Raw genomic sequence first — 22,888 nt, 5'->3', positions numbered from 1 at the left:
CCCCTTCTCTGGGCCTCTCCCCATCTCCGGCTCTGCTCTACAAAGGTGGGGAAGTTGGCCCAGGTTGGCCCACTCCTGCCCTTGGCATCTGCTATTCTCTCTGCTGGGAATGCTCCTGCCTCATCCACCTGACATGCTTTTGCCCTGAGGGCTCAGCTGAGTGCCACCACCAAGGAATCTTCTTAGATTTCCCATCACCACCCTCCCTTGCGAGGGTAGGCTCGGGGGCTCCTCTTCAGAGCTTCCCAAGCAGCTTGATGGCATTGGACCTATCGATGACCCCTCAGCCAGTCAGAGGCCTCCTGCCCCGCGTACCCAGCAGCAGGGGAAGCAGGGCTTGCTGTGACCCCACGAAGCCTGAGAGCCTGGTTCCTGCAGAAGAGACGAAGGTGATTTGGGGCCAGGCAGGGCTCCCTGGATGCCCTGCTTCCTGCCCCAGCTTTATTTTGGTTCTAGAATCATTCCAGTCAGCATTCTCCATCGCCACCATGGCCACCTGGGTACACAGTCCACATGTCATGCAGTTAGAGGGAGGGAGAGGGGGAAGGAGCAGGTGGGAAGACATGGCCTGCACTGCAAAGCCAGGGGGTGTGTCCCCTGGCCCTGTGGTGCTTGCCAAGGGTGGACAGCCTGGCCTCAGGCTGGGTCCTGGTTGTGTTAAGTGGGTCCTGCCTCCAGCCCATGACCCCTCTGGGCACTGTTCTAGCCACTCCTACCACCATGTCATCAGCAGTAGCTGGTTGGACCTGGGTCTACACAGCTCACCAGAGCTGAGGAAGAGGCAGTGCCCCTGTCATCTGTGGGTGGCTTCAGAGATGGCACTGCAGCTCTGTACCCTGACCACCCTGCCCCCAGTCATCCCTTTAAAGCTGCAGAGCTGCCTCCTCATCCTGTGACACCTGGAGGGGCAGGACACCCTCACTGCACCTGGGGATATAGCAGCCCAGTCCCTTTGCTTCTGGACAGGACCCCAGGTTGGGGGTGCCACTCCTCCCTCCAGAGCTTCCCCAGCCAACAGGCTGCGACTGGATGATTCCTGAAGCCACAGTGTTGGGGAGCTTGAGCCGGGATGCCCAGTGGTCTGGGCGTGGGAACCAGGCTACCTAAAGCATCTCTCTTCCCCACAGGGCCCACGCTGAGGGACGCCAGCAAACATCTGGATCCAATGGCTGATTTGCATGGGAGCAGCCCGAGGACCTGGGTCTGGGTCTCTGTGGACCTCTGGCTCCTGCAATGGATGAGGATAAAGGGAAGGAGATTTCACAGAGAATAATCCTGGAGCCTCCATTTGGCCCATAGACTTCGGTTTGGACCTGGTCTCTAGGTCTCTTCTACAGTCCCCAGAGAGGCCCCTGTTGCCCAGCAGGGGGCTGAGAACCAAGTTTGTGATGGGAAGTTCCTGTCCTTGCCAGTGCCTTGCTGTGCCCCCTGCCTGAGACACTCAGGCCGCTCCTACCCCTAAGTGCAGCTCCTTCCTTGTCTAAGGGGCCTTCCAAGTTCCCCCAGCTCCAGGAGCCTCTCCCCAAGAGTCTGCTGTCATTTGGCACTGGGCAGATTACCTGGGGCAGGGGGATTTTGACTTCCTGACGGCCCAGGGACCTGTGTCTTGTTCGTGTTTCCCCTGCCAGTTCCTAGCACAGTGTCTGGCCCCCAAGACTCGTGGGGGGCCCCAGTGCACGGCTTGTCACTGGCCTCCCAGGAGGTGGGGGTGGGGCTTGCCGGCTCTGAGAGGCCAAGTCCCTGCACACCAAGGACAGGCCTCATGAGGATCTGGAGGTGGTGCACAATTGGCCAGTGTCAGCTGCCCCCTCTGGGACCCGGCCCAGCCATAGCTGGTCCGCAGCAGAAGAACCTGGGTTCCCAGACAGAGGGTCCAAGTTGGCTGATGGGGACTCCCCCGGGGTACCCCAGTGTCCGCAGCTCCAGCTGGTCAATGGAGAGGGCATTGGATAGAGCGAGTGGGCACCAGGCTCTAGAGGCTCCGCCGTCTGCCTGGCCTGCCCTGGCTGCTAGTTTCGCCGGACAGGGTGCCACATGGACACAGGCCTGCGCAGTGTGGCCAGCATCTGGTTCCAGTGTGTGGTGCCCATGCCACTGGCTGATGGCCCGATGATAACGTGGCCCACGTTGTCCCCACGGCCGTCACTGCTGCTCTCAGCCACCGTCACACGGAGAGATAGGTCCTGGGGAGGAGATGACATGGGTGCTGGGGACCAGGAGCAACCAAAGTTCCTCCTTGGCTCTTGGGTCCAGCCAAAGAATGCCAGACCCCATGAGGTGCCAGTGCAGCCCCCCAGTACTCACCTCTGATCTGGGGGGCGAGGGGACGTGTCCCAGGTCGCCTGGCAAATACATGAGAGGCAAGGATTTGACCTAGATCTACCTAATTTCCACACAATGGCAGAACCAGACCAGGGGGTTCGAAGGTGGCCCCTGACTTCTCTGCTGGGTGAGCTTGGGCAGTGACTTGAGCTCTTCTACCTGTTCCTCCATCCATACAATGTGACAGCCGTCCCTAACCCCCAGAGATGTTCCAGGGATGAAATGAGTTACAATGCCTGGAAAGGGGCTGTGGCCAGAACTTGCAGGGGTCTCTTGTCTTCAGGAGTGTAATCATCCCCTTGGTCTGGCCACGGGGGAAGGGCCAGATGCTCCAGGTGAAGGCAGGAAGCCGAACCTGGAACCCAGCTGCCTGGCCCTCCTCCCCCAGGGGCCCTACAAAAGTCTCTTGCCCTTGGAGGCTATGAGTAGTGGCTCTGTGATAGCCAGGGGATAGCAAGGGCAATCTGTCCCAGGAGGGTAGCAGGGCTGTGATGGCCAGGACCGGCTGGAGATGCCACTGGAAACACCCACAGTGGGGCAGAGTTCTGAGTTTTCAAATTCAGATGGGGCACCCTGGGTGGGGGAGATGAGGTAGCCTCTGCACAGCCCCAGAGCTATGGGGACAGGCTTTGACCCAAGGCACAGAGGACCTTTTCACTATCACAAGTTCCTAAGGATGGAAGGAGAAAGTGAGGGGAGAGGGTGGAGCCCCCATCCTCTGAGGCTTGTAAGCAGAGCCACCCATGGGCGCAGCCTCCCCAACTGTGGTCTGTGATGGCCCTACTGGGAGAGGTCTCCCTACAGCATGTCATTCTCTGGAAGCTATGGGGGTGTGGGGTGCATAGCAGGGCCTCTGCTGTAGAATTCCAAGGGAGCTAGGGCTAGAACTCTGGGCCCTGGGGGACCCCTACCTGTCTCCGGGCCTCCAAAACTGCCTGCACTGGGATCTGTCTTCCCCCAGGCCTGGCTGAGCGGTGCTAAAGTCCAGGATGCATTTAATGATTAACGTTGTCTGCGGACTTTCCTCTTTTGTGAGCACCAAGAAAACAGTGCCCCTGTCCCCAGAAAGCAGGCCCATGTCCCCAAACATCCCCTGCAGGGCTGGCCCCCAGTGGGAGCTCAACGTGAGCTTCTCAACTAGAAAGATGATGACTTGAGGCAAATCATTTCTACCTCCAGGATCCCTGAGAAGCTGACCCCGTGGGCCACCGTGGCCCCACACCCTCACCTGGAGCACAATGGCTGGCACCGAGAAGATCATGGCTTCATTGAACACTGGGTTGGGGTCATCCCTCTTCACGGCTGTCTTCTTCTTGCTCATCTTCCTCCCATCCTGCAGCAGGTACACCTTCACAAAGGGGTCTGCAGGCAGGTTGGGTGGAGGGTGAGTGCTGGTGCCACACTTGCTGGCACAGCCCTGCCCACTCTGGCTCGGCCCACTGACCCCAACACCCAACCCTCTGCTGTCAAAGTTGTCTCCACCAGCCCTGCCACTGGGGTTCACTTGTTCATTCATTTATAAGAGATGGGGTCTCCTTGTGTTGCCCAGGTTGGTCTCCAGCTCCTGGGCTCAAGGGAGCTCCTGCCTCAGCCCCTACCCCAAGCAGCTGGGACTACAGATGTGCACCATGGCATCTGGCTCTATTATTTTGAAGCACTGATCTTTTTTTTTGTTTGTTTGTTTGTTTTGTGGGGCAGATGCTGGGGATTGAACTCAGGGCACTTGGCCACTGAGCCACATCCCCAGCCCTATTTTTTATTTTTTATTTAGAGACAGGGTCTCACTGAGTTGCTTATTACTTTGCTTTTGCTGATGCTGGCTTTGAACTTGTGATCCTCCTGCCTCTGCCTCAAGCTGCTGGGATTACAGTGTGCACCACCATGCCCGGCTGGCTCTATTATTTTGAATCTCATCTTCCAGGTGACATCATTGAGGCTCACGTGGCAGGTCAGGAGAGGGCTGGGCCCTGGACTCTGGTGGCTGGCCTCGCAGCCCACATATTCATATAGGAGCCTGGCAGACTCACCACTTTCCATTCTATAAATGGCCTGAGAGCAGACGTCAGCCCTGAGTCACCGGGTGCCAGCGCAGCAGAGCCTAACAGTGTGCTGCTCTGAAATACCAAGTCACTGACTGCCATAAACCTCGCCCACCAGGCAGTCTTGCTGCACCTGCCTGGACCTGGGCACCCCCAGGCTTGCAACTCCCAATAGCCAGGAGCCCCCAGCCTTCTGTTCTTTGGCTATTCATCGTAGCTGCCTCCACAGGTTCCTGAGTTGAGAGGGGCTCGAAGCTTCTGTAGAGCTGGGACATTGGGTCCTGCCTGGCAATCACCTGGAGCTTCCCTCATGAACTCTGGTTCCGAGAGCAGGAGCAGACCTTGGTCCCAAGTGCTGGCCCCTAGCCGGATTCATCTTCCCACTGTGCCCAGATCCTGGGCTCAGCAGAATCCAGGGTGCTTTGGCCCTGTCCCCACCCCTGCTGATGCTGCCAGGTGCCCACAGCACAGGGGCTGGGCCACGGCTTCCCCTGAGTCCCCAGGAAGCCAGCAGGGACTTACCTGCTGTGGTCTTGTCGTTGGTCCAGATAAGATTCTTGGCCTTTACCACCACCACGGTGAGGCGCTCAGCTGTGGGCAGGTAGCTGAGGGACAGCAGGATCTCTCCCACTGCGTCAGCAGCCTGGGGGACAGGGGTGGCTCAGAAGGCTTCTGACCCTAGGACCTGAGGGGCCCAGGGAAAGACAGAAGCTTCCTTCTCCATTGAAAACTTGTTGCTTTTGGGGGCCCTTTACGGCTAGGCCTCAGGTTGGCAGGGTCAACTATGGGATAGTCCCCCCCAGCAACACCATGGAGCATGCCCCACTCCTCCTCCTGTGGAAGGAGGTTCAGAAGTTGCCTATCAAACATATCTATCAAATGCAGTTTTGTTCCTTCATTCCAGGCCAAGGAAAGGATTCTGTGACAGTAGTGCATAGGGATCCTAGTAGAAAGGGAGTAAATCATTTGCTTTACAACAATAATGTTCCACTGGTAGTCTTACATTTATAAAAGTAAGATTCAGCTTGGCCTCTGTCCAAAATAATCCACTTTAGGGCCAGAGGTGTGCATCCCTAACGAAGGCTTGCAGGAGGAGAGCCTCTGAAGGCTTGATGGTAAGAGCAGAAAGGCTGTAAACAGTGGTGAGAGTGTAAACAGGATGCAGGAAGCAGAGTTTCCCCAAATGTAACTCAGGTCTCTTCCTCTGCTCTCCTAATGATGTTGGGGTTCGGGTGTGAAGAAAAGACAGTAGAATCCTTCATTGGAAGTGTATGTGTGTGTGCTGTCGTCAGGAGGGAACAGGCAGGACGAGGCAGGTGAGAATTACCTTGTTCTGGTCCTGTAAGTAGAGCCAGCCGCTGAAGGGCTGCAGGGGCAGGTCCAGGACCGAGAGCTTCAGCTCTACCACCCCGGTGCTGACGTTCCTCTCATCCTCGTCAATGCCAAACACGGAAAACCGCAGGCTCTTCTCCTCCAGGGCCGTGGGATCCAGCGGGATGGAGAACTTCTCATCGAAGAAGATGGAGTAGGCATTCCTCTGGATCTGCAGAGAGGGAGGCCTTGGCTGAGGAAGAGAGTGGCAGCCAGGGGCCTGAGGGGCCATAGTAGCGAGAGAGCAATGGACAGGGAGTCCAGAGACCTGGGGCTCTCTTGTCCCCACAATCTCAACATCACCGTTCCTTTGGCGGCTCGGCCCTGGAGGTTTATGAGCCACCCATCCTTCCTCAGTGGTGTGGCCTGCCCTGGCATCTGTAGCCTCCACAGTCTGATCCCAAACCATCCCCGTTCTCAGTGTGTGTAGCCCCACAGAGCCCCTCTGACTGAACTGGTTGCCATCTTTCTTGCATATGCTTGGGCCCAGCCCTGGGCCGGGTGTGCAATGGCAGGGTGGTGGGGATGTCTGTGGAGCCACAGACTCCAGCCCCCTGCAGAGACTGGCCCTGCTGCCCGAGCCCTGCAGGACGGATGGAGGATGGATGTGGATGACGGACGGGCAGATGGGTGGAGTGACTAAGCAAGGCTAGGCAGCCTCCTAGCTCAGTCCTGTCTAGTGGGTGCCGTTGGCCTTCTCCCAGGAAGCCGCGGGCAGGCCCCCTGGGAAGGTGCTCTCCCTTCTGTGGGGGCTGCCTTAGTCACTGCCTGGCAATATTTAAAAGAAGAATTCTTATTCCTGGCATCCTCTTGGCAGCTGGGGGCTGCCCAGCCTGGAGGCAGCAACCTCACGGGATTGGCTGGGCTGCGAGGCTCTGCCTCCCGCCTTCCTAGGAACAAATCCTCCACCGCCTCCAGCACTGTGACCACACTCCCCTGCCGCTGCCGGGTGCTCCCCGGGAGCCCCGTTGCCCACACAATCCCCTACTCAAGCCTCTAAGCATTCAGTCAGCCTCTTAGCTGACCCCTGCCCGTAGGGATTTGGGTTCCCAACTATTCACTCCCAGAGCAGTGTGTGGAGGGCCCCATGGTAGAGGCAGAGAACCCTGGGTTCTAGACCCCAGTCACCAGCTTAGTTGCTGGGGTTGGTTGTCCTGGGCAAACACTTTCCAAGCCTGGGCTCCTCCTCTGTATGATGCCCTGATAGTTGGCCCCGTTGGCCCCGAGGGCTCACGAGAGGACCAGGGAGGAGCTGGGCTCTGGAAGCAGGTTCTCAGCACCCACCAGGCCGCAGCAGCTGCTGTTCACCAACAGCCTGCCTTGGAGACCAGGCACAGGTGGGTCAGAAGGTACTTGGTCCTGAAAGTCCTCAGGCTCCTCTCACTCTGAGAGGCCACTGTGTGTGGCCCTCATCCATCTCTTGGCATGGGTGTCTAAATGGATGTCCTCCAAGGTACTCTTGGAGGGCAGGCTGAGGCCTCCCCTGGCCACTCCCTGTTGACTCTTTCTGCTACTTTAATCTACTCTCAGCCCAGGAGCTGATCTCCATGGATTCCCTTGGCCTTTGGCTTCCTGTCAGGTCAGTGCCTGGGGTCAACAGAGGAAGACTGGAGGTCAGAGGAAGGTCAGAGTGCTTGTTCCCTGAAGTCCTTCTCTGTAGTATCCCTGGGCTGACCATGTTGGCCCTCTCCACTGGTCCCCCCTCTTCCCTTCTGGCCCAAGGCTGCCCCCTCCCTACCCACACCACTGCAAATAGTCTTGTCACTAAGCCTTCCCCCAATTAGCCAAGTGAGCATGTCACTCCTCTGCTGCCAGGCCCGTGTTGACAGACAGACTTGGAGGTGCACAGGGCCTGCACACTGTGTGGGCCTCACATACTCCCCTTCTGCCTGCAGGACCCCCTGCATCTTTGGCCCTGGATCAGCACCAGACCCACTCTCTAGCACCCTCCAGGGACCCTGCCTGACCCTGCAGTGTGGCCTCCGCCCTCCCCAGCCCCACTTACCCTGGAAATGCCCACGATCTGCTCGTCGGGCAGCAGGCTCACGCGCATGAAGCAGGACTCGAAGCTGGCTTCCTCACGCTCCAAGAGGTCCTTGCCCTGCAGCACCGCCACGTGGAGGGTGTGGGAGGCTGGGTCGTAGTCCATGCTCACCTCCACCTGGCCCAGCGTGAAGTCCTGCCCAAAGGTGTTGCTCACGGAGGAGATGGAGTTCAGGGAGTCGGCCGACTGGGATTTCCGGAGGGTCCCATAGGGGGCCAGGTCCAGCTCGCGGCCCATCAGCTCCAGCGGCCCCAGCTCACTGATGGCCTCAAAGTTGTCCTCGATGCTGAGGCTGCCCTTGCGACTGGGTGGTCCCCGAGTCCTGGCCCGCTGGGTGTTCCAGGCAGGCATTGTCTGGAGGTGAGAAAAAGGGACATAGGAACTTCACAAGGGCCACAGGCCTGGTCTCTAGGAGGCAGCAAAGAGACGTGGTGGGTGAGCACCGTTCAGGGTACTTTCTTGTTCCCTTTCACAAAACCAGTGCATCCCCAGCCAGCAAGGTCCTTGTTTAGTGCTATTTTATGTCACTTAGAATTTTTTTCTTTTACCATAATATCAGGAGCTTTTCCTTAGTATGCTTATTATAGGGATGGAATTCCATATATAAAGATGTTAAAACTGGGAGCAGTAGCGCACGCCTGTAATCCCAGCGACTCAGGAGGCTGAAGCAGGAGGATCACAAGTTCTGGCCTGGGCAACTTAGTGAGACCCTGTCTCAAAAAGAAAAAAAAAAAAAAAAAAAAGGGGGGGCTGGGGGTGTGGCTCAAGCGGTAGTGCGCTCGCCTGGCATGCGTGCGGCCCGGGTTCGATCCTCAGCACCACATACAAACAAAGATGTTGTGTCCGCCGAGAACTAAAAATAAATATTAGAAATTCTCTTCTCTCTCTCTCTCCTCTCTCACTCTCTCTTTAAAAAAAAAAAAAAATTCTCTCTCTCTCTCTCCCCCTCTCTCTTTAAAAAAAAAAAAAAAAAAAAAGGACTGAGGATGCAGCTCGGTGGTTGAGTACCGCTGGGTTCAATCCCTGGTATCCCCTAACTGTGTTCAAGATGTCAACTACAATGATTTTGTTTGTTTGGAGCACTGGGGTTTGAACTCAAGGGCACTCAACCACTGAGCCACATCCCCAGCTCTATTTTGTGTTTTATTTTGAGACAGGTTCTCACTGAGTTGCTTAGTGCCTTGGTTTTGCTGAGGTTGGCTTTGAACTTGTGATCCTCCTGCCTCAGCCTCCCGAGCTGCTGGGATTACAGGCTTGCATGCCATGCCTGGCTTACCATGGTATTTATAAAAGAGAAGAGCAGTCAGTAATCTAACTGTCCAGCAGAGGAGAATGGGTAGGGACAGTAGGGTGTAGCCACTTAACAGATGATTGGATAGCCTCAAAAGGTTACAAAAAGTTCACAGCACCAGGGAGATTTCATGCTGGGTGACACCCAAACATTTGAAATTTTCTTTTCTCTAAATTAACCTCAGGATTTGAGGAAGCAAAATCCTGTATATCATGTCTTTGTTAACATAATTTTTTGTGGCTCCCAAATTTTTCATTGAGCAGATAGGCATAATTTATTTCACTAACCCCCTATTGTTAGAAAGTTTTGTTGTTTCTAATTTTCACAAATGCAAATAACATATTATCAAACAGCTGTCTTAAAATCCTGGCCCAGAGGACAGTCCTTTTTGAAGTTTTTTTTTTTTTTTGTGTGTGTGTGTGTGTGTGTGTGTCTGTGCGCGTGCGCGCGCATGCGTGCACATGTGTATATGCTGGGGATTAAACCCAAAAGCATCCTACCACTGAGCCACATCCCCAGCCCTTTTTATTTTATATTTTGAGACAGGGTCCACCTGAGTTGCTTAGGGCCTTTCCAAGTTGCTAAGGCTGGCCTGGGACTTTTTGCCTTGTACGTGCCAGGTGAGCGCTCTTCCTCTGAGCTACAACCCCAGCTCCTGGCCTGGGACTTTTGACCTCCTGAGTCACTAGGATTACAGGTATGGGCCTGGCTGAAGGCTTTTGACATGTTTCAAAATGCTCTTTGGAAAAGTTGTCCCAATTTATAGTCCTCCCAACAGAAAATGAGATGGTCCTCCTCGGCCCCTCCAATGAGAAACTCCAATCTGGTAATAGATTCATGATATGTTGTCTGGAACTCTACACGACATTTGAATAATTGTCTGCCAAATGTTAAGTGACGAAACATTCAGCAATATGTACTGATAGCCTTAAAAATGTTGTACCTCTCGATAAAGTAATTTCACATCTGGGCATCTATCCAAAGTCCATTATCCCAAATGAAGATAAAGTTTTACATACAAAACATCCACTGCATTATTTATGAAGGCATTTAGTAAACCATGGCACAAGCACAAAAAGAGGAATCATATGCAGCCATTAAAATGATGCTTACAATGACTGTTCAACCAGGGGGAAAACACTGCAGCTGCAAGTGAGGTGGAAAGAACAGGGCGTAAAAACCCAGGGAGATATGATGCACTTTGTATAGAAAGCTTATATGGCAAATGACTAAGGGAGTCAAACCCAGTGCTGCATACCTGTAATCCCAGAAACTCAGGAGGCTGAGGCAGGAGGATTGCAAGTTGGAGACCAGCCTCAGCACCTTAGTAAGACCCTGTCTCGAAAAATGAAAAGGGTTGGAGCATCCCTGGGTTCAAAATAATAGTATAATTTAAAAAAAGGAGAAGAAGAAGAAGGAAGAGGAGAGGGAGAAGGAAAGAAGAGAAGGAAAGAACTAAGGGGGATAGATTAAAAACATTGAAAAAATACATCAAAATGTTCGTTTAAAATAGTTAACAGTAGGGTGTGTCATTTGAAGAGATGTTTTCCTTCTTATTTTATTTATGTATTTTTCTCAGCATAGTTTTTAAAATCGAAAGCATTCATTCATTCAAGCATTTGTTGACTCCCTGGCACTGGGCAGGGAGTTGAAGAGCTTCTCCATCCAGGAGAAGAGTGGACCAAGAGGGGGCAAGAGAGGGGAGTCACTGGAGGCCGGTCCTGAGGGTGGACCTTGGGGGAATGTACCTGCAGGAGCAGAAACCTCACCTTTGGCCTGGCCTCCGCGGAGGTCTCGCCATACTTCTGCTGAAGGTACCTGTAGTCATAATTTGGGAATGGGGAGGGGCTGGGGAAGCTGCCCGATGTCCAGAGCTTCCACAGGCTCACAGCTGCGATTCCCAGCAGGGCCAGGGCCCCTGCAGCGTAGACTCCCACCTCCCAGCCAGGGGGGCTCTTGATGACTGTAAGGCAAGGGCAGCCTCTCATTAGTGGGGTTCAGTGGTCCGGACCCCCACCCAGGAAGCAGGTTCTCAGTATTGATTTATTCATTGAGTGAATTGTTATTGAGGGCCTACTGTGTGCAAGGCTCAGTACTCGGTGCTAGGATACAGTGCTGAACAGGACACACACTTTCTGGAGGTATCTGTTTCTACCTCCTTTGGACACAAAAACATGTGTTTCTACTGCGGAGACACTTGGTCAGAGCAGATGAAGAACTATGAACGACGGTCACATACTCCTTAGGCTCTAACAACCGTTCTCGGACCTCACGGCCTTCATATGACCTCTTGCTTCCAGAGTCAAAGCAGCATTTAGGGGTCTGAGGGAAGAGGAAGGAGATTTGGGGGAGTAAAAGATGATCCTGTTTTTGCCTGAAGCCTCAGCCAGAACAACCCATCAACTGATGATGGAAAAACAAAGTCTAGTGCATCCCGACCACCAGGATGCTCTTTGGCAATATGAAAGGAAGAAGCGTGGATACCAAAACATCCTAACGCGAAGGAACCTTGAAAACATCATGCGGAGCAAAAGCAGCCAGTTGCAAAGACCACGTGGGGTGTGATTCCGTTCACCGCCAGCCTTCTGGTCTGTGGGTTCCACATCTGTGGACTCAACCGATCCCAGATGGTGTGCTGTGTGGTAGGCCTTCAACGGTACCAAACAGGCACAGACTTTTTTTCTTCTTGTTCCCTAAACCACACATCATAACAACTATTTACACAGCATTGACATTGTAATCTCAAGATAATTTGGAGGATGTGTGCAGGTTATGTGCAAATTCTACATGGTTCTATATTAGGGACTCAGCATCCGTGGATTTGGTACGTGAGTCCTGAAGGAATGCCCTGAGATGGCAGGGCACGTGGGTATAAGGAAATATCTAGGGGAAGTTGGGCAAATAGGGGAAGTTGGGGGAAATAGAGTTTCTTTTTGAGGTGTTAAAATATTCTAAAAATTGATCATGCTGCTGGTGGTACAAAATACTAAAAGCCACTGACAGTACACATTAAGATGGGTGAATTAGGCTGTATGTAAATCTTATCTCAATAAATCTCTTGCCCCAAACCAACAAATCAAGAAACCAACTCAGCCAATGTGAAAGGATCCCAGAGCTGTGGAGGGTTTGGAGACAAATCCAGGTGTCCAGAAACTCCTCCATCGATGAGTTCGTAACTTTCCCTGTCTGCACTCCACTGTCTCCAGTGCTCCCTCAACCGTGTGTGCTGGGTCCTGCCCAGCGCCCTGCATGGCCTCCGATGCCCAAACAGAGGCTGAAAGGTGAGGCCTCACTTGCTTGGCGACCTGGCTTTGCTTTCCAAAGAAAGCAGACCAGACACTGGAATTCACTGGGCAGGAGCTCACACTATTGTCAAACACAATTCTCTAGACTGTTGTCAGTTCTGCCTCTGCACCCAGCTCAAATAGGGACACTGAGGCATGGAAAGACTCAAGAACCTGTCCAGGTCACAGAGCTAGGAAGCGGGTGGTGCTGGGACTCCCACTCTCGTAGACAGATTCCAGGGCAAGCGAGGTAACCACTGCCCCGCCCAGCCTCCACCTGTCCTAGCTCTCTAGAAGCAAGCTGAAGAGATGGGGCAGGGCATTTCAGAGGCAGAAATGAATGACTGAACACTCACTGAGCACCTACTGGGTGCCAGCACCCTGTGGACGGGGGGAACCAGGGCTGACCAATCAACCCCAGGCCCTATCCCTGTACTTAAGTGGCTCACAGTTAGGGCATGGGTGGGACAGGGAAATAAGAAAACAAAACGGGGTGCCTGCTGTCATGCCCAGGGCAGCCCAGGAAGGTTTTTCCTGGAGGAGAAGCAAGAAGGGGCCAAGTCAAAATGTCAGGGCAGGAAAGATGGAGGAGGTATGAAGAACCCAGAGTGAGCAGAGGGCCCAGTGGGAGGAAGGGGGGCCCTGGGGACTGGGGGAGGCCCCTTACCCTTGCTGCCCCAAAGCCAGCTGCACAAGAGGGAATCAGGCAGGGCCACTTCTAGCAGAATCCGCCCTCTCTGGAGAGGGTCAGGGCCCAGCCAGACCCCACATTCACCAGCACTGAGTACTCTATCAGGTCCTTACCTCCACTTGCAGAGGAGAACTGAGGCAGAGAGCCCCCCCGCCCCCGGCACGTCTACCCTGCTGCTCAAGGCCACAGACCTCCCAGGCCAGTCACCCAGCCTCTCTGGGCTTCAGTATCCTCATCCAGAAACTGGAGATGGTGATAAAAACACCCCCTATCTAGTGGTCCCACCCTGGCGTGTGACTTCTAAGGGGAAAAAAAATCCCAACAAGTTTTATGTGTGGTGTGAGTCATGAGGCTGTATTTATAACAGCAGAGATCTGGAAAGAGCCTACAGGGCCCACCAAGGAGGCTGGTGGGGGCTGTGGTACTGTCACGGGAGGTAATGTCACTGGCCTTTGAGAATGACAAGTGAGGTCATTAGGATGGCCTGTGGCAATGCAGAGAAACATTGGCAGCCTTGTTAAGAGAGAGAGAGAGAGAAAATCAATCCCAGCATGATATAATCATGGGAGATTTTGATGTAAAAACTCAGCTGGTAATGCACAAGGCCGTGCAGTCCAGGGGGAACAGAGAGACCAGGTAGTGAGGTTGAGGGGACAGGGAGCAGACCTGTTTCCTCCTGACTGCTGTTGATACAATGTGGTTATCAAACCACAAGCAAGAACTCTATGGAGGGTCCCAGGCCCAGCTGTGACAAGGTTCTGGAGTGTTCTTGGAGTCTGGTGAACAGAGGACAGGGCAAGAAAGTGCCTGGTGGACTGGAGAGGGATGTGCACCTGTCTCAGCAGGGCCACAGCAGGGCCGGCAGCAGCAGGGGACTGGCACAGGGTGAGAAGAGAGGCCCAGGGACGTGCAGGCTGTGGGCAGGGCCAGGACAAAGCAGAGTCCGCTTCCCTGATTGGAGGAACTAGGTGCTGAGGGACTGAAGCCCCAGTCCTGGTTGGCAGAATAGTGGAGCAGGGGTGGGGCAGAAAGGAAAAAGTCCAGGAAGGTGACATGGAATGACAATGAATTCTCATTCATTGGTTGATTTCATGGAGTGCCAGCCTCAAGCGCAACATGGGAAGACTTCCCACAGGAAAGGAGGTCTAAGCTAAGACCGGAAACAGGGAGGGAGAAGAGGAGGAATCACAATAATACCCCCCCCCCATGAAGCTCTTGCTACTGATTATCTGCCAGGCCCATTAAAGCCCTTCTCTATATTGACCCATTGAGTCCTCAGAACAGTCCTGTGAGGCAGGTTCTATTATTATACCCATTTTATGGATAAGTAAGTGGGGGCTCAGAGAGGTTTCCTCACTCACTCAAGGCCACCCAGGGGTGAAGGCCTCTGAGCCTGCAGGTGAACAGCGAGCAGCACTGGTTGGAGGGTGGGAGTGGAGGGCCTGACATGCCCTGAAGCTCATCCCTGGTCTTGTGGGGGTCTGTGTAGGGCAGGTGTCTGGGTAATGGAAGCGCTGAGGCTCACATCTCCCACTGGTAGGGGAGCTGAGGGAGAAAAGATGGCAGATCCACCATTGGCATGGGAGAGGAAAGCTGAGTCCCACACCCTGGCCAGCCCGGCCAGGCCATCTGAGCCTCGTGTTCCCTGAGTCTCACGTAGACCTTCCTGGGTCCCCTTTCACTTGGCTTCTTGACAGGCTCCAGGAAGGGTCATGGGGTAAATGGGTTCCCTGTCACAGGCCATCCTCAGGGAGCAGCTGGACAAGGGTCGCCCAGGGTCCCTCAAGTCAGAGGGAGTCACTTTACCATGAAGGAGCCACTGGAGTGGAAGATGAGGAGCCTTCTGGTGGGTCCCAGCACAGTGACCCCAGACTGTTGGCTTGAGCAAGTCACCAACTGCTCTAACCAGTTAGACAGGGCTGGTAGTGTGTCCCTCTGACAACTCCCACCCTGGGCCTGCTGTGAGGGTCTCATGGGATGGCCTGCAAGGGTTTGCTGGGGACTCACCGCTCAGGTGGTATTCTGCCACGTCGGCCACATCCACGGCCATGATGCCCCTGCAGTGACTGGAACTGGAAGGGAAGAAAGGGTCAGTGCTGAGGGCTGCAGAAGGTCACCAGCCCTATGTCCCGCCTCTGTGGCACCGGTGTGCCGGCCACTCAGAGCTGAGCTTGGCGGCTGAAGGTGTTTTGTTTTGTTTTGTTTTTTAATGATATTTGAAAAAAAAAAAGGTGTTCAGTTCTCTTTGCAAGCGCGCTAAGACCTCATTTCAGGGTTGCCAGATGAAGCACAGGATGCCAGCAGATTAGAATTCAAATGAACTTTTGGTATAAGTAGGTCCCAAATATCACACGGACATACTTATGCTAAACAATTACAGTTGTTCATCCTGTATTTCTGTTTGCTAAACCTGGCAGCCCTGCCTCATCTTCATCTTAACACCAGCAGGCTGCTGAGCAGAGGCTCCAGGCTGCTCACTTGGGGGCTCCTCAGAGCGTTCACAAGCCTCACCTCCGATGCTTCTGTCACATTTGGAAAGAGAAAGTCTGCATTTCCTCCATATTCTGTTCTCAGTCCTTCCCCTGCAATGGGATGGCTTCTTCCCGCCCCACCCTCTACCTGCAGGTCACATGAACTACCACTGAGGGCTAAGTCATTCTAGAAAGACCTGAGAGCCAGACCGGCCATTACCCGAGCCCGGCCCACGGCCCACTCATTTATTAATATGGTTGCTAAGTAGTACATCTGGCTCCCAGATGCGTTCTAGGTGGGTGGGTGGGGAGAGCTCTGGAAAAGGGACACTAGGATGGGCTGTACTGATCTCAACTCAGGGGCACAGAAGGCCTGAACAAGCCACCTCCAAACTCTGGGTTCCCTTGCAGCCCAGAGGTGTCTACACCTCAGGAAGCCTCAGGCAAGTAAGGGGGCATGAGTGAGAACTGCAGAGGGCCTGCCTGGCTCCTGGGCAGCAACCTTCCCAAACAGTGGGACTGCCTCACCATCACGGCTGGGTCTCCTGGCTCTTGAAGGAAAAGCCAGATGTTTGGATTTTTTTTTTTTAGTGTGTGTGTGTGTGTGTGTGTGTGTGTGTGTGTGTGTGTAGTTCCAGGTTTTTATTTTATGTATGTATTTTTAAAAATTATTTATTGATTTTCTGAGACAGGGTCTCACTATATTGCCCAGGCTGGTCTGGAACCTCTGGGCTCAAGTGATCCTTCTGCCTCAGGCTCTCAAGTAGCTGTAACCGTGGGTGCTCACCACCGCACCTGGCTTCCTTATCTTGAAATGTTGCAACCCTCTCACAAAAATCATCCAGGTGCAGTGTAAAAGGCTCTCGGACCACGGCTCACCAGTTCCCAACCATGCCAAGCATTTTGTAGGTTCCATTTGGAACCAGGGTCAAGACAGAGGGTGAAGCTTAGACACTGGGTTTCATCATCATCATCATTATTATTATTATTATTATTATTATTTAGATGTTGATGGGCCTTTATTTTATTCATTTATTTTTATGTGGTGCTGAGACTCAAACCCAGTGCCTCACACATGTTAGGTAAGCACTCTACCACTGAGCCCTAGCCACAGCCCAAGACACTGGGTATTTTTAGGAATCCTGGGGGCCTCCCCATTCTGTGGTTTTGGAGCCAAGAAGCTGGGGTGCCTTGGTCTAATCGGGGTTCTCCAGCCCATATGCAGGTGCCACGAGCCCTTAGCAGAGGACCTCACCACGCAGGGCAGATGAGGGCGCACAAAGGACTCCTGGCTCTCCTGCTCTCCTGATGCTGCCCCCTCTCCTGGTGAGATGAGGGTTGTCATGGTGATGGGAGGCAGTGCTTAACCAGGAAGGCTTCACCCACCCTGCCTTGAGACGCAGTGCATCCCTGGGTCCTGGGCTTGAGATACCGCTCAGAGCTGATCTCAATAAGCGCTTCTCACAAGCACAGTCCTGAGCATTCTGCATACGCTGACCTCACTTAACCCCAATACAACCCCGAGAGGTAGGCACTGTTGTCACGTCTGGTTTGTAGAGGAGATTGTCAGTGGGACTTCAGGCCAATTCATTCTGGCTCCAAGTTCCTAACCACTGTGTCTCTCCACAGGGGGACACATGGTTACAAAAAAGTTGTCTAAAACCTGCAGGTCAAATGGATCCATGTGAACAAGCCAAGCCCAAGGTGGCCCGGCTGCTGGTGGAAAGAGGTCTAGACACACTGAAATACAACGGAAGCACACACATCCCAGCCTGCCGCTGCCTTGCTGGGAATCCAATAATGCCATGAGCAAGCTTTCCTGCTCACTGGGCACAAGCTGGCTTGGCAAGAGGGCGGCCAGGCTGGTGCCAGTCAACGCCAGCAGCACAGTTGTGAGGTACATGTGGCAAAGATACACCCACGGCACAGTATGAATGGCACAAGGCAGAACCTGAGGCTGTAACTGGCCTCTGGCTGTTGGGGGCTCCCTGTCCAGCCAGATCCCAGAATCCTGAAGGCCCACCTTCCCGCCTCCCCTCATCACAACAGCTTGCCTGGGAGCTGTGACTTTGGGGAGGGCATGAATGCTCACTGGGCACACCCCAGATCCCAGCTCCTGTGGTCTGCTGTGGAGGGTTAGAAGCCTGGCCCGCTCCAGGACTCCTACTCAGCTACTCCCAGCTTACTCCAGATCTGCCCCCTTGCTGGCTCAAGTGGCCTTGGACAATTTTCTTAGACTCCCTCTAAGCCTCAGTTGTCCCATCTGTGAAAAGGATTCATGGCTGCCCTGTGTGTGAGACTGGGGGTGGGTAAGTATGGTGAGGCTTAGCAAGTATTTGCTGCTGGGGTTACTGGCCTGGCCACCGTGCCACAGGCCCCAACCCCACGTCTGAGCAGTAGAATCACATGGGTGGCACTGTCAGCCTGTGGCTGTTGTTACTTTCTTGAAATTCAGCTGAGTTGTATTTAAATTGGGAAATTTCTAATTAAAATAAATTTAAAGGGAAGGGGGTGGCCTGGGGGTGCAGCTCAGTGGGAGAGCACCTGCCCAGCATGTGGGAGGCTGTACTCAGGCCTCTGCACTGCAAACAAACAAAAACAAAAACAGAACAAGGATTTCCAGGCAATGGGTCTGCACCTCACCCCCCACCCCCAACAACAGCAGCATTCCAACAGTGACAATGGAGCTGGTATCTGCTCTTGGCCTCAGACCTGGCTCCTCGGCCCCTCCCCCCATTCACTTCCAGATCCTGCTGGGCCCTGGAAGCACCTCTCTTCTTGAGCCTGGTAAACTGGACTTAAGATGAGCTAGGAGACTCTGTTCAGTGAGGTCAAGTGACGTGTGTGAAGCCTGCAGTGGTGGGCCCTGCCGCCTGGTCCAGCACCTGTTCCACTAGCAGTGACAGCACCCATGCCAAGGACTTCATGTGCATCTTCCCCATCACCCACGACCCCTCTTCAGAAAATCCTATTATCATCCCTACTTTATAGAGGAGGAAAAGGAGGCTCAGAGAAGGACAGTGAATTGGCCCAAGGTCACCCAAGCATTGAGTGGGAAAAAGGAGGCTGGGCCAGGTCTGGCCCTTCTTTTTTATTTACTTAGTTGTAATTTTGCAGTGCTGGGGATGGAACCCAGAGGCCCTCTACCACTGAGCTACATCGCTAGCCCTCTCTATTTTTTATTCTGAGACAGGGTTGCCCAGGCTGGCTTTGAATTCACAATCCTCCTGTCTTATCATCCTGAGTATCTGGACAGGGATACAGTACCAACCCCCCCTCCACAGCAAGTGCCCTTCTTAATGGCTTTACTCACTACCCTGACACCCCTTGGGTCCATCTCACCTCAGGCTCTCTCTGGCAGCCTGGAGGTCGGCCAGGGAGAGGGGTGCAGCTTGGGCTAGGACTAGGATGCTGACAAGACATATCAAAGGCCAAGGCAGCCAGGAACCAGCAGTTCCCGGTTCCCCCATGTCTGGCACAAGGCAATGAGCACAGCAGGGAGCTACTCCAGACCCATGCCTGAGCTCCTAAGACTGCACGCCTCCTTCAGCACCTCTCCCCACCTAACCGACCTTCAGTCCCACCATCTACACTGTGGAGTTTGCTCTATGAAAACAGCTCCAGGTTCGATTTCTAGCTCAATGGCACCTACCAGCAATACCTCCTGCTGTAGACCTGGGGATTGAATGGACTCTGGATCCCATTTGACAGATGCAGAAGCTGGGGCCCCAGGGCCTTCAGCCTGAATGGCAACACTGGGCTCCCGGACAGGGAGCTATGGATCTGGGCCTGGGCTCTGAGTCACCATACTGACTCCTGACCAGGTCTTCTGGGGGTGGGGTGGGTGGGACAAGTGACCACCTGGGCTTTGCTGGAGTTTGACCTTACTGGAGGCCCCCTCCTGGGCTTCTAAGAGAGATGGCTTTCCAGGAATTTTTTGCCTTGGCAGAGGAGGGGAGCCTTGTGTCCCTGCTCCCCACTCCACCCATCTCCTTGCTCAATAACCTCAAGGTACCTCTCTGGTCAGCAAGGTGTGCCCCTCCCCCAGCCGCAGGAAATGGAGGATGAGGGTGAGGGGTATGGTGTGGGGGGCTCAACCTTCCAGGCTGTGAACTTCTTCAGGATCTTTAGGTTTGAAAACATTCTCAAGTGCTTTCCAACACTATCTGAGATGACCACATCCTGGTGCCGTCCCTCAAATGGGCCACAAAAACCACAGTACAGATTGGCTGGGGCAGGGTGGGGGTGGATGCTGGCTGACATTGGGCACCTACTATGTGCCGCTCACAGTACCAAACACTTGCCTCCTGTTATCTCAGCAGTTCCTCCCTGAGCCCTCTGAGGAGTAAGAAAACCAAGGTGCAGGAAATGACTTGCCTATGGTCACCAGGGCTGTTAGGTCCAGGTTTGGACCCCAGGCTAGGAGTCCCCACTCTTCCAAGCTGCTTGGGAAGGCTTTCAGGATTCAGAGTGGGAAGGCTGGGGCTTGGATACTTTCTTGATCCTTCTTTGGACTGGCTGCGTTAATGTGGATGTGTCTTCTGTGTTTTTCTGAGCCTCGGTTTCCCCATTTCTAATAGGAAGTACTATTTCTACCACTCTCCAACTCGCCAAAGTGGACAGAGGGGCTGAATTTGAGTGTGCAGGTTTCCCATGTTCTTCCGGATGGAGGTGGGGGCACAGAGTCCCTCTGCAGCACCGGATCACCAGTCTTGGGCTTAGGGGTCTTCCATCCATAGGCCTGGCTCACCGACCCCATGCCTGGCCCAAATTTACAACCTCGAGCAGGCCAAGGGTCCTCTCTGGCTCTTGACGCAGTCTAGGGCCTTTTGGGGACGGGGTGCAACATGCCCCTCAGAATGGGAACAGTTCCTGCAGACCTAGCGTTCTTGCCTGAGGAATCGCCCAGGGAAAACAGGGACAGTATTGTGGGGGGCTGACCTGGAGCCCTGAGGGGCTGTGCAGCCAGGGCAGGGGCAGGGAGTACAGTCAGGGCGCTGAGTGTGAAAGTGAGGGCCGTGGTGCCGCGCGGGCGCAGGGGAGGTGTGTAAATAGCGGGGTGAGCCGCGTGTGTGCACACGAGTGCGGGCGTGCGGGCGCAAGGCGGTGCGCAGTGCGCGAAGTGGCTGGGCCGGGTAAGGGCGCCGTCGTGCTCTGTGCCTGGCGTTGGTGTGCAAGCGCAGCGCTGGGGTGCAAGCGCGCGGAGTGTGCTGGGGGCCCCGGGTCCCGGGCGCGGGGAGAGGGACTGCGTGCGTCCGCGCTCTGGGCGCGGATCCCAGTGGCGCGCTGGGGTCGGCCCGGTGCGTACTCACCCGAGGGGCCGCCACTCTGCCTGGGGCTGACTCCGGCTCCCGGGTCCCAGCCGGCCTCCTGCAGCAGCGCACGCACCGGCGCCAAGCCCGGCAGCCCGCGGCAATGCCACCCCTGCAGTGTCTCCTGGCGCCCGCCTCGGAGCAGCGCGGTGCGGGCCGGGGGCTCTGCCGGGCCGGGGCGGCGGACGGGAGCTACGCCGCAGTCCGGGCACGCTCCCAGGAGCCCGCCGCGCGCTCCCTCGCGCTCACCCGCCCGCCAGCTCCCTCTTTAATTTAAAGTGACAACCCCGAGCGCTCTCTCCACTCCCGGGAGCGGCGCTGCCGGGGTCTGAGCCGGAGATGCCCAAGCGCGGCCGGGGGTCCCGGGTGAGGAGCGCCCAAGCCCAAGCTCAACCTCTCTCCCAGACCCTGGGATGGCGAGGGGTGGGTCTTCACAGGCTCACCAGAGCCTCTGAGAGGGTGGTAGAGCACTGGACGCAGACGCGGCAGGCCTGCGTTCTAGCTCCAGCCTGCCGCGCCCCGGGTTATCCTGCTCCCTTTCTAGACCTCAGTTTCTTCATCTGTAAAACGGACCCGCTGTTGCCAACCTCCCGGAACCCAAAGGAAACAGCCCGACAGGCAGCGCAGCGGGAAGGTTCCCCTTCTTTGAATGGATAAATGGATAATCCACGCCCCCTCCATGATTGAGCTGTTATCATCGTAGGCCAGATCCAGCGCTGGTGGCTCACAACACCATCTCTTAACCCCATCATGACATAATCAAATCCTAGTCACGCCATTGTCATTAACAGGACTCAAGCGATCAAGGTCACACGGTGCCAAAGGTCAGGGACACAGCATGAACCCAGGTTTGTGTGACTTTAATACCCTCCCTCTTAAACTCTTAAAGGTCGTGCTTTCTCTCCCAAAGGAATGAATGAATCATTCAGGAGATACTTAAGACGCCCCGGCTGGCCGCTTGGCATTGTGCCAGGTGTGGGCGATCTTCCATCTTCCGGGAACAGGGGGACAGGTCCCTCTCTGCCCGCGCAGTCTGGCAGGAGACACGGCACGCATCAGGAGGGGCTGGGTGTGCGGGGGAAGGCGCCACGTGTTGTGAGCCCAAGTAACGAGGAGAGCAAGCTGGGTGGGCACCTGGAGAAGCCTCTGGGAGGATCTGGGGTCTGGTGGGGAAGGCGGGTGAGGATCCCAGACGCAGAGCCAGTGTTCGAGGGCGATCGCGCTTCCTGGACTATCTAAGCTCTGGCCTCTGGATCTGGGAGCAGCCTGTGGGCAGAGCCTTCTCAGTAGAGGCCGAACCTGTGCTGGTTGTGGAGAGTGAGCATCCTGGGTCTGGAAGGCAAGACCTTGGGGACTAGGACAAAGAAAGGACTGCAGGTTCACCCTCACCGATAGGGGGCGCCCTGGTTTTCATGACATTTCTTGAACCTGGAGGAGAATGGACAGAGTGCTTTAGTTATGTCCTGGAGCTGGGGAGGGGCTGGGTGCCAGACCAAGGGCTTTTACAATTTCCATTTAATATCCACATCCACCAGCAGCTTCGGTAGACTGTGCCCATTTTCTAGAGGACAGAGGACACCTGAGTCCCGCAGGATGCCTGGGTTTTCTTTTGGGAGGGAGTGGGGTATTACACATACCATACACATAAAAGAGCAGACTTGATAAGGGCTTCTGTAGGGTCAAAAAGTGGTAAAGTTGAGGCTGGTCCAATTCTAATGTGCCCCTGGGGAACTGGAATGAGTGTGAGATGAAATCTTGTCCATTTCATGTTTAAAATCCTCCAATGACCAGAAAAGCAAATGTATGTGCACCAAAGACAGACCTAGAGTGTTCACAGCAGCCTCCAACTGGAGACCACAAATGCCCACCAACAGCTGAAAGTGCAGATGTCCTCTGGTACCTACAGCCACACCCTGGAATACCATGCAGCAAAGAGGAGAAGCAGAACCGTAGCTGCTGATGAGTGGCAGGTGAACCTCACAACCATGACACTGAGTGAGAGAAGCCAGATACCAAAGGACACATGTTGCTCAATTCCATTTTTAGGAGATTCAGAAACAAGC

General features: G+C 54.6%; 1 protein-coding gene across 2 annotated transcripts; it reads right to left on the bottom strand.

The window, feature by feature from the left end:
* Positions 1 to 389: 389 nt before the first annotated feature.
* On the bottom strand, positions 390 to 21,481 carry SYT12 (synaptotagmin 12). 2 transcript variants are annotated; one of them, XM_081281438.1, is made up of 8 exons: positions 20,826 to 21,481; positions 15,050 to 15,114; positions 10,837 to 11,030; positions 7,738 to 8,130; positions 5,689 to 5,904; positions 4,884 to 5,004; positions 3,551 to 3,684; positions 390 to 2,183 (listed from the first exon to the last, which is right to left on the bottom strand). In XM_081281438.1, exons 2-8 carry the CDS (start codon positions 15,090 to 15,092, stop codon positions 2,010 to 2,012), a joined length of 1,275 nt encoding a protein of 424 aa, XP_081137564.1. In that variant the 5' UTR covers positions 15,093 to 15,114; positions 20,826 to 21,481; the 3' UTR covers positions 390 to 2,009. The 2 variants fall into 2 exon arrangements, with proteins under 2 accessions (XP_081137564.1, XP_081137565.1); XM_081281439.1 differs by lacking the exon at positions 10,837 to 11,030 and having other exon boundaries at positions 20,826 to 20,900.
* Between the last annotated feature and the right edge of the window lie 1,407 nt (positions 21,482 to 22,888).

This window comes from Spermophilus citellus, assembly GCF_964194105.1.
Source record: "Spermophilus citellus genome assembly, chromosome: 2".
NCBI lineage: Eukaryota > Metazoa > Chordata > Mammalia > Rodentia > Sciuridae > Spermophilus > Spermophilus citellus.
The sequence above is the reverse complement of the archived record's forward strand: the minus strand, read 5'-3'. Positions and strand labels throughout refer to the sequence as shown.

Bases quoted from the DNA above. Each gene is read 5' to 3' on its own strand.
- SYT12 (XM_081281438.1), bottom strand. From the start codon at position 15,092: ATGGCCGTGGATGTGGCCGACGTGGCAGAATACCACCTGAGCG. The intron at 5,905-7,737 runs GTAAGTGGGGCT...CCCTCTCTGCAG, and splicing joins AGATCGTGGGCATTTCCAGG to ATCCAGAGGAATGCCTACTC. The intron at 5,005-5,688 runs GTAATTCTCACC...CCTGTCCCCCAG, and splicing joins ACTTACAGGACCAGAACAAG to GCTGCTGACGCAGTGGGAGA.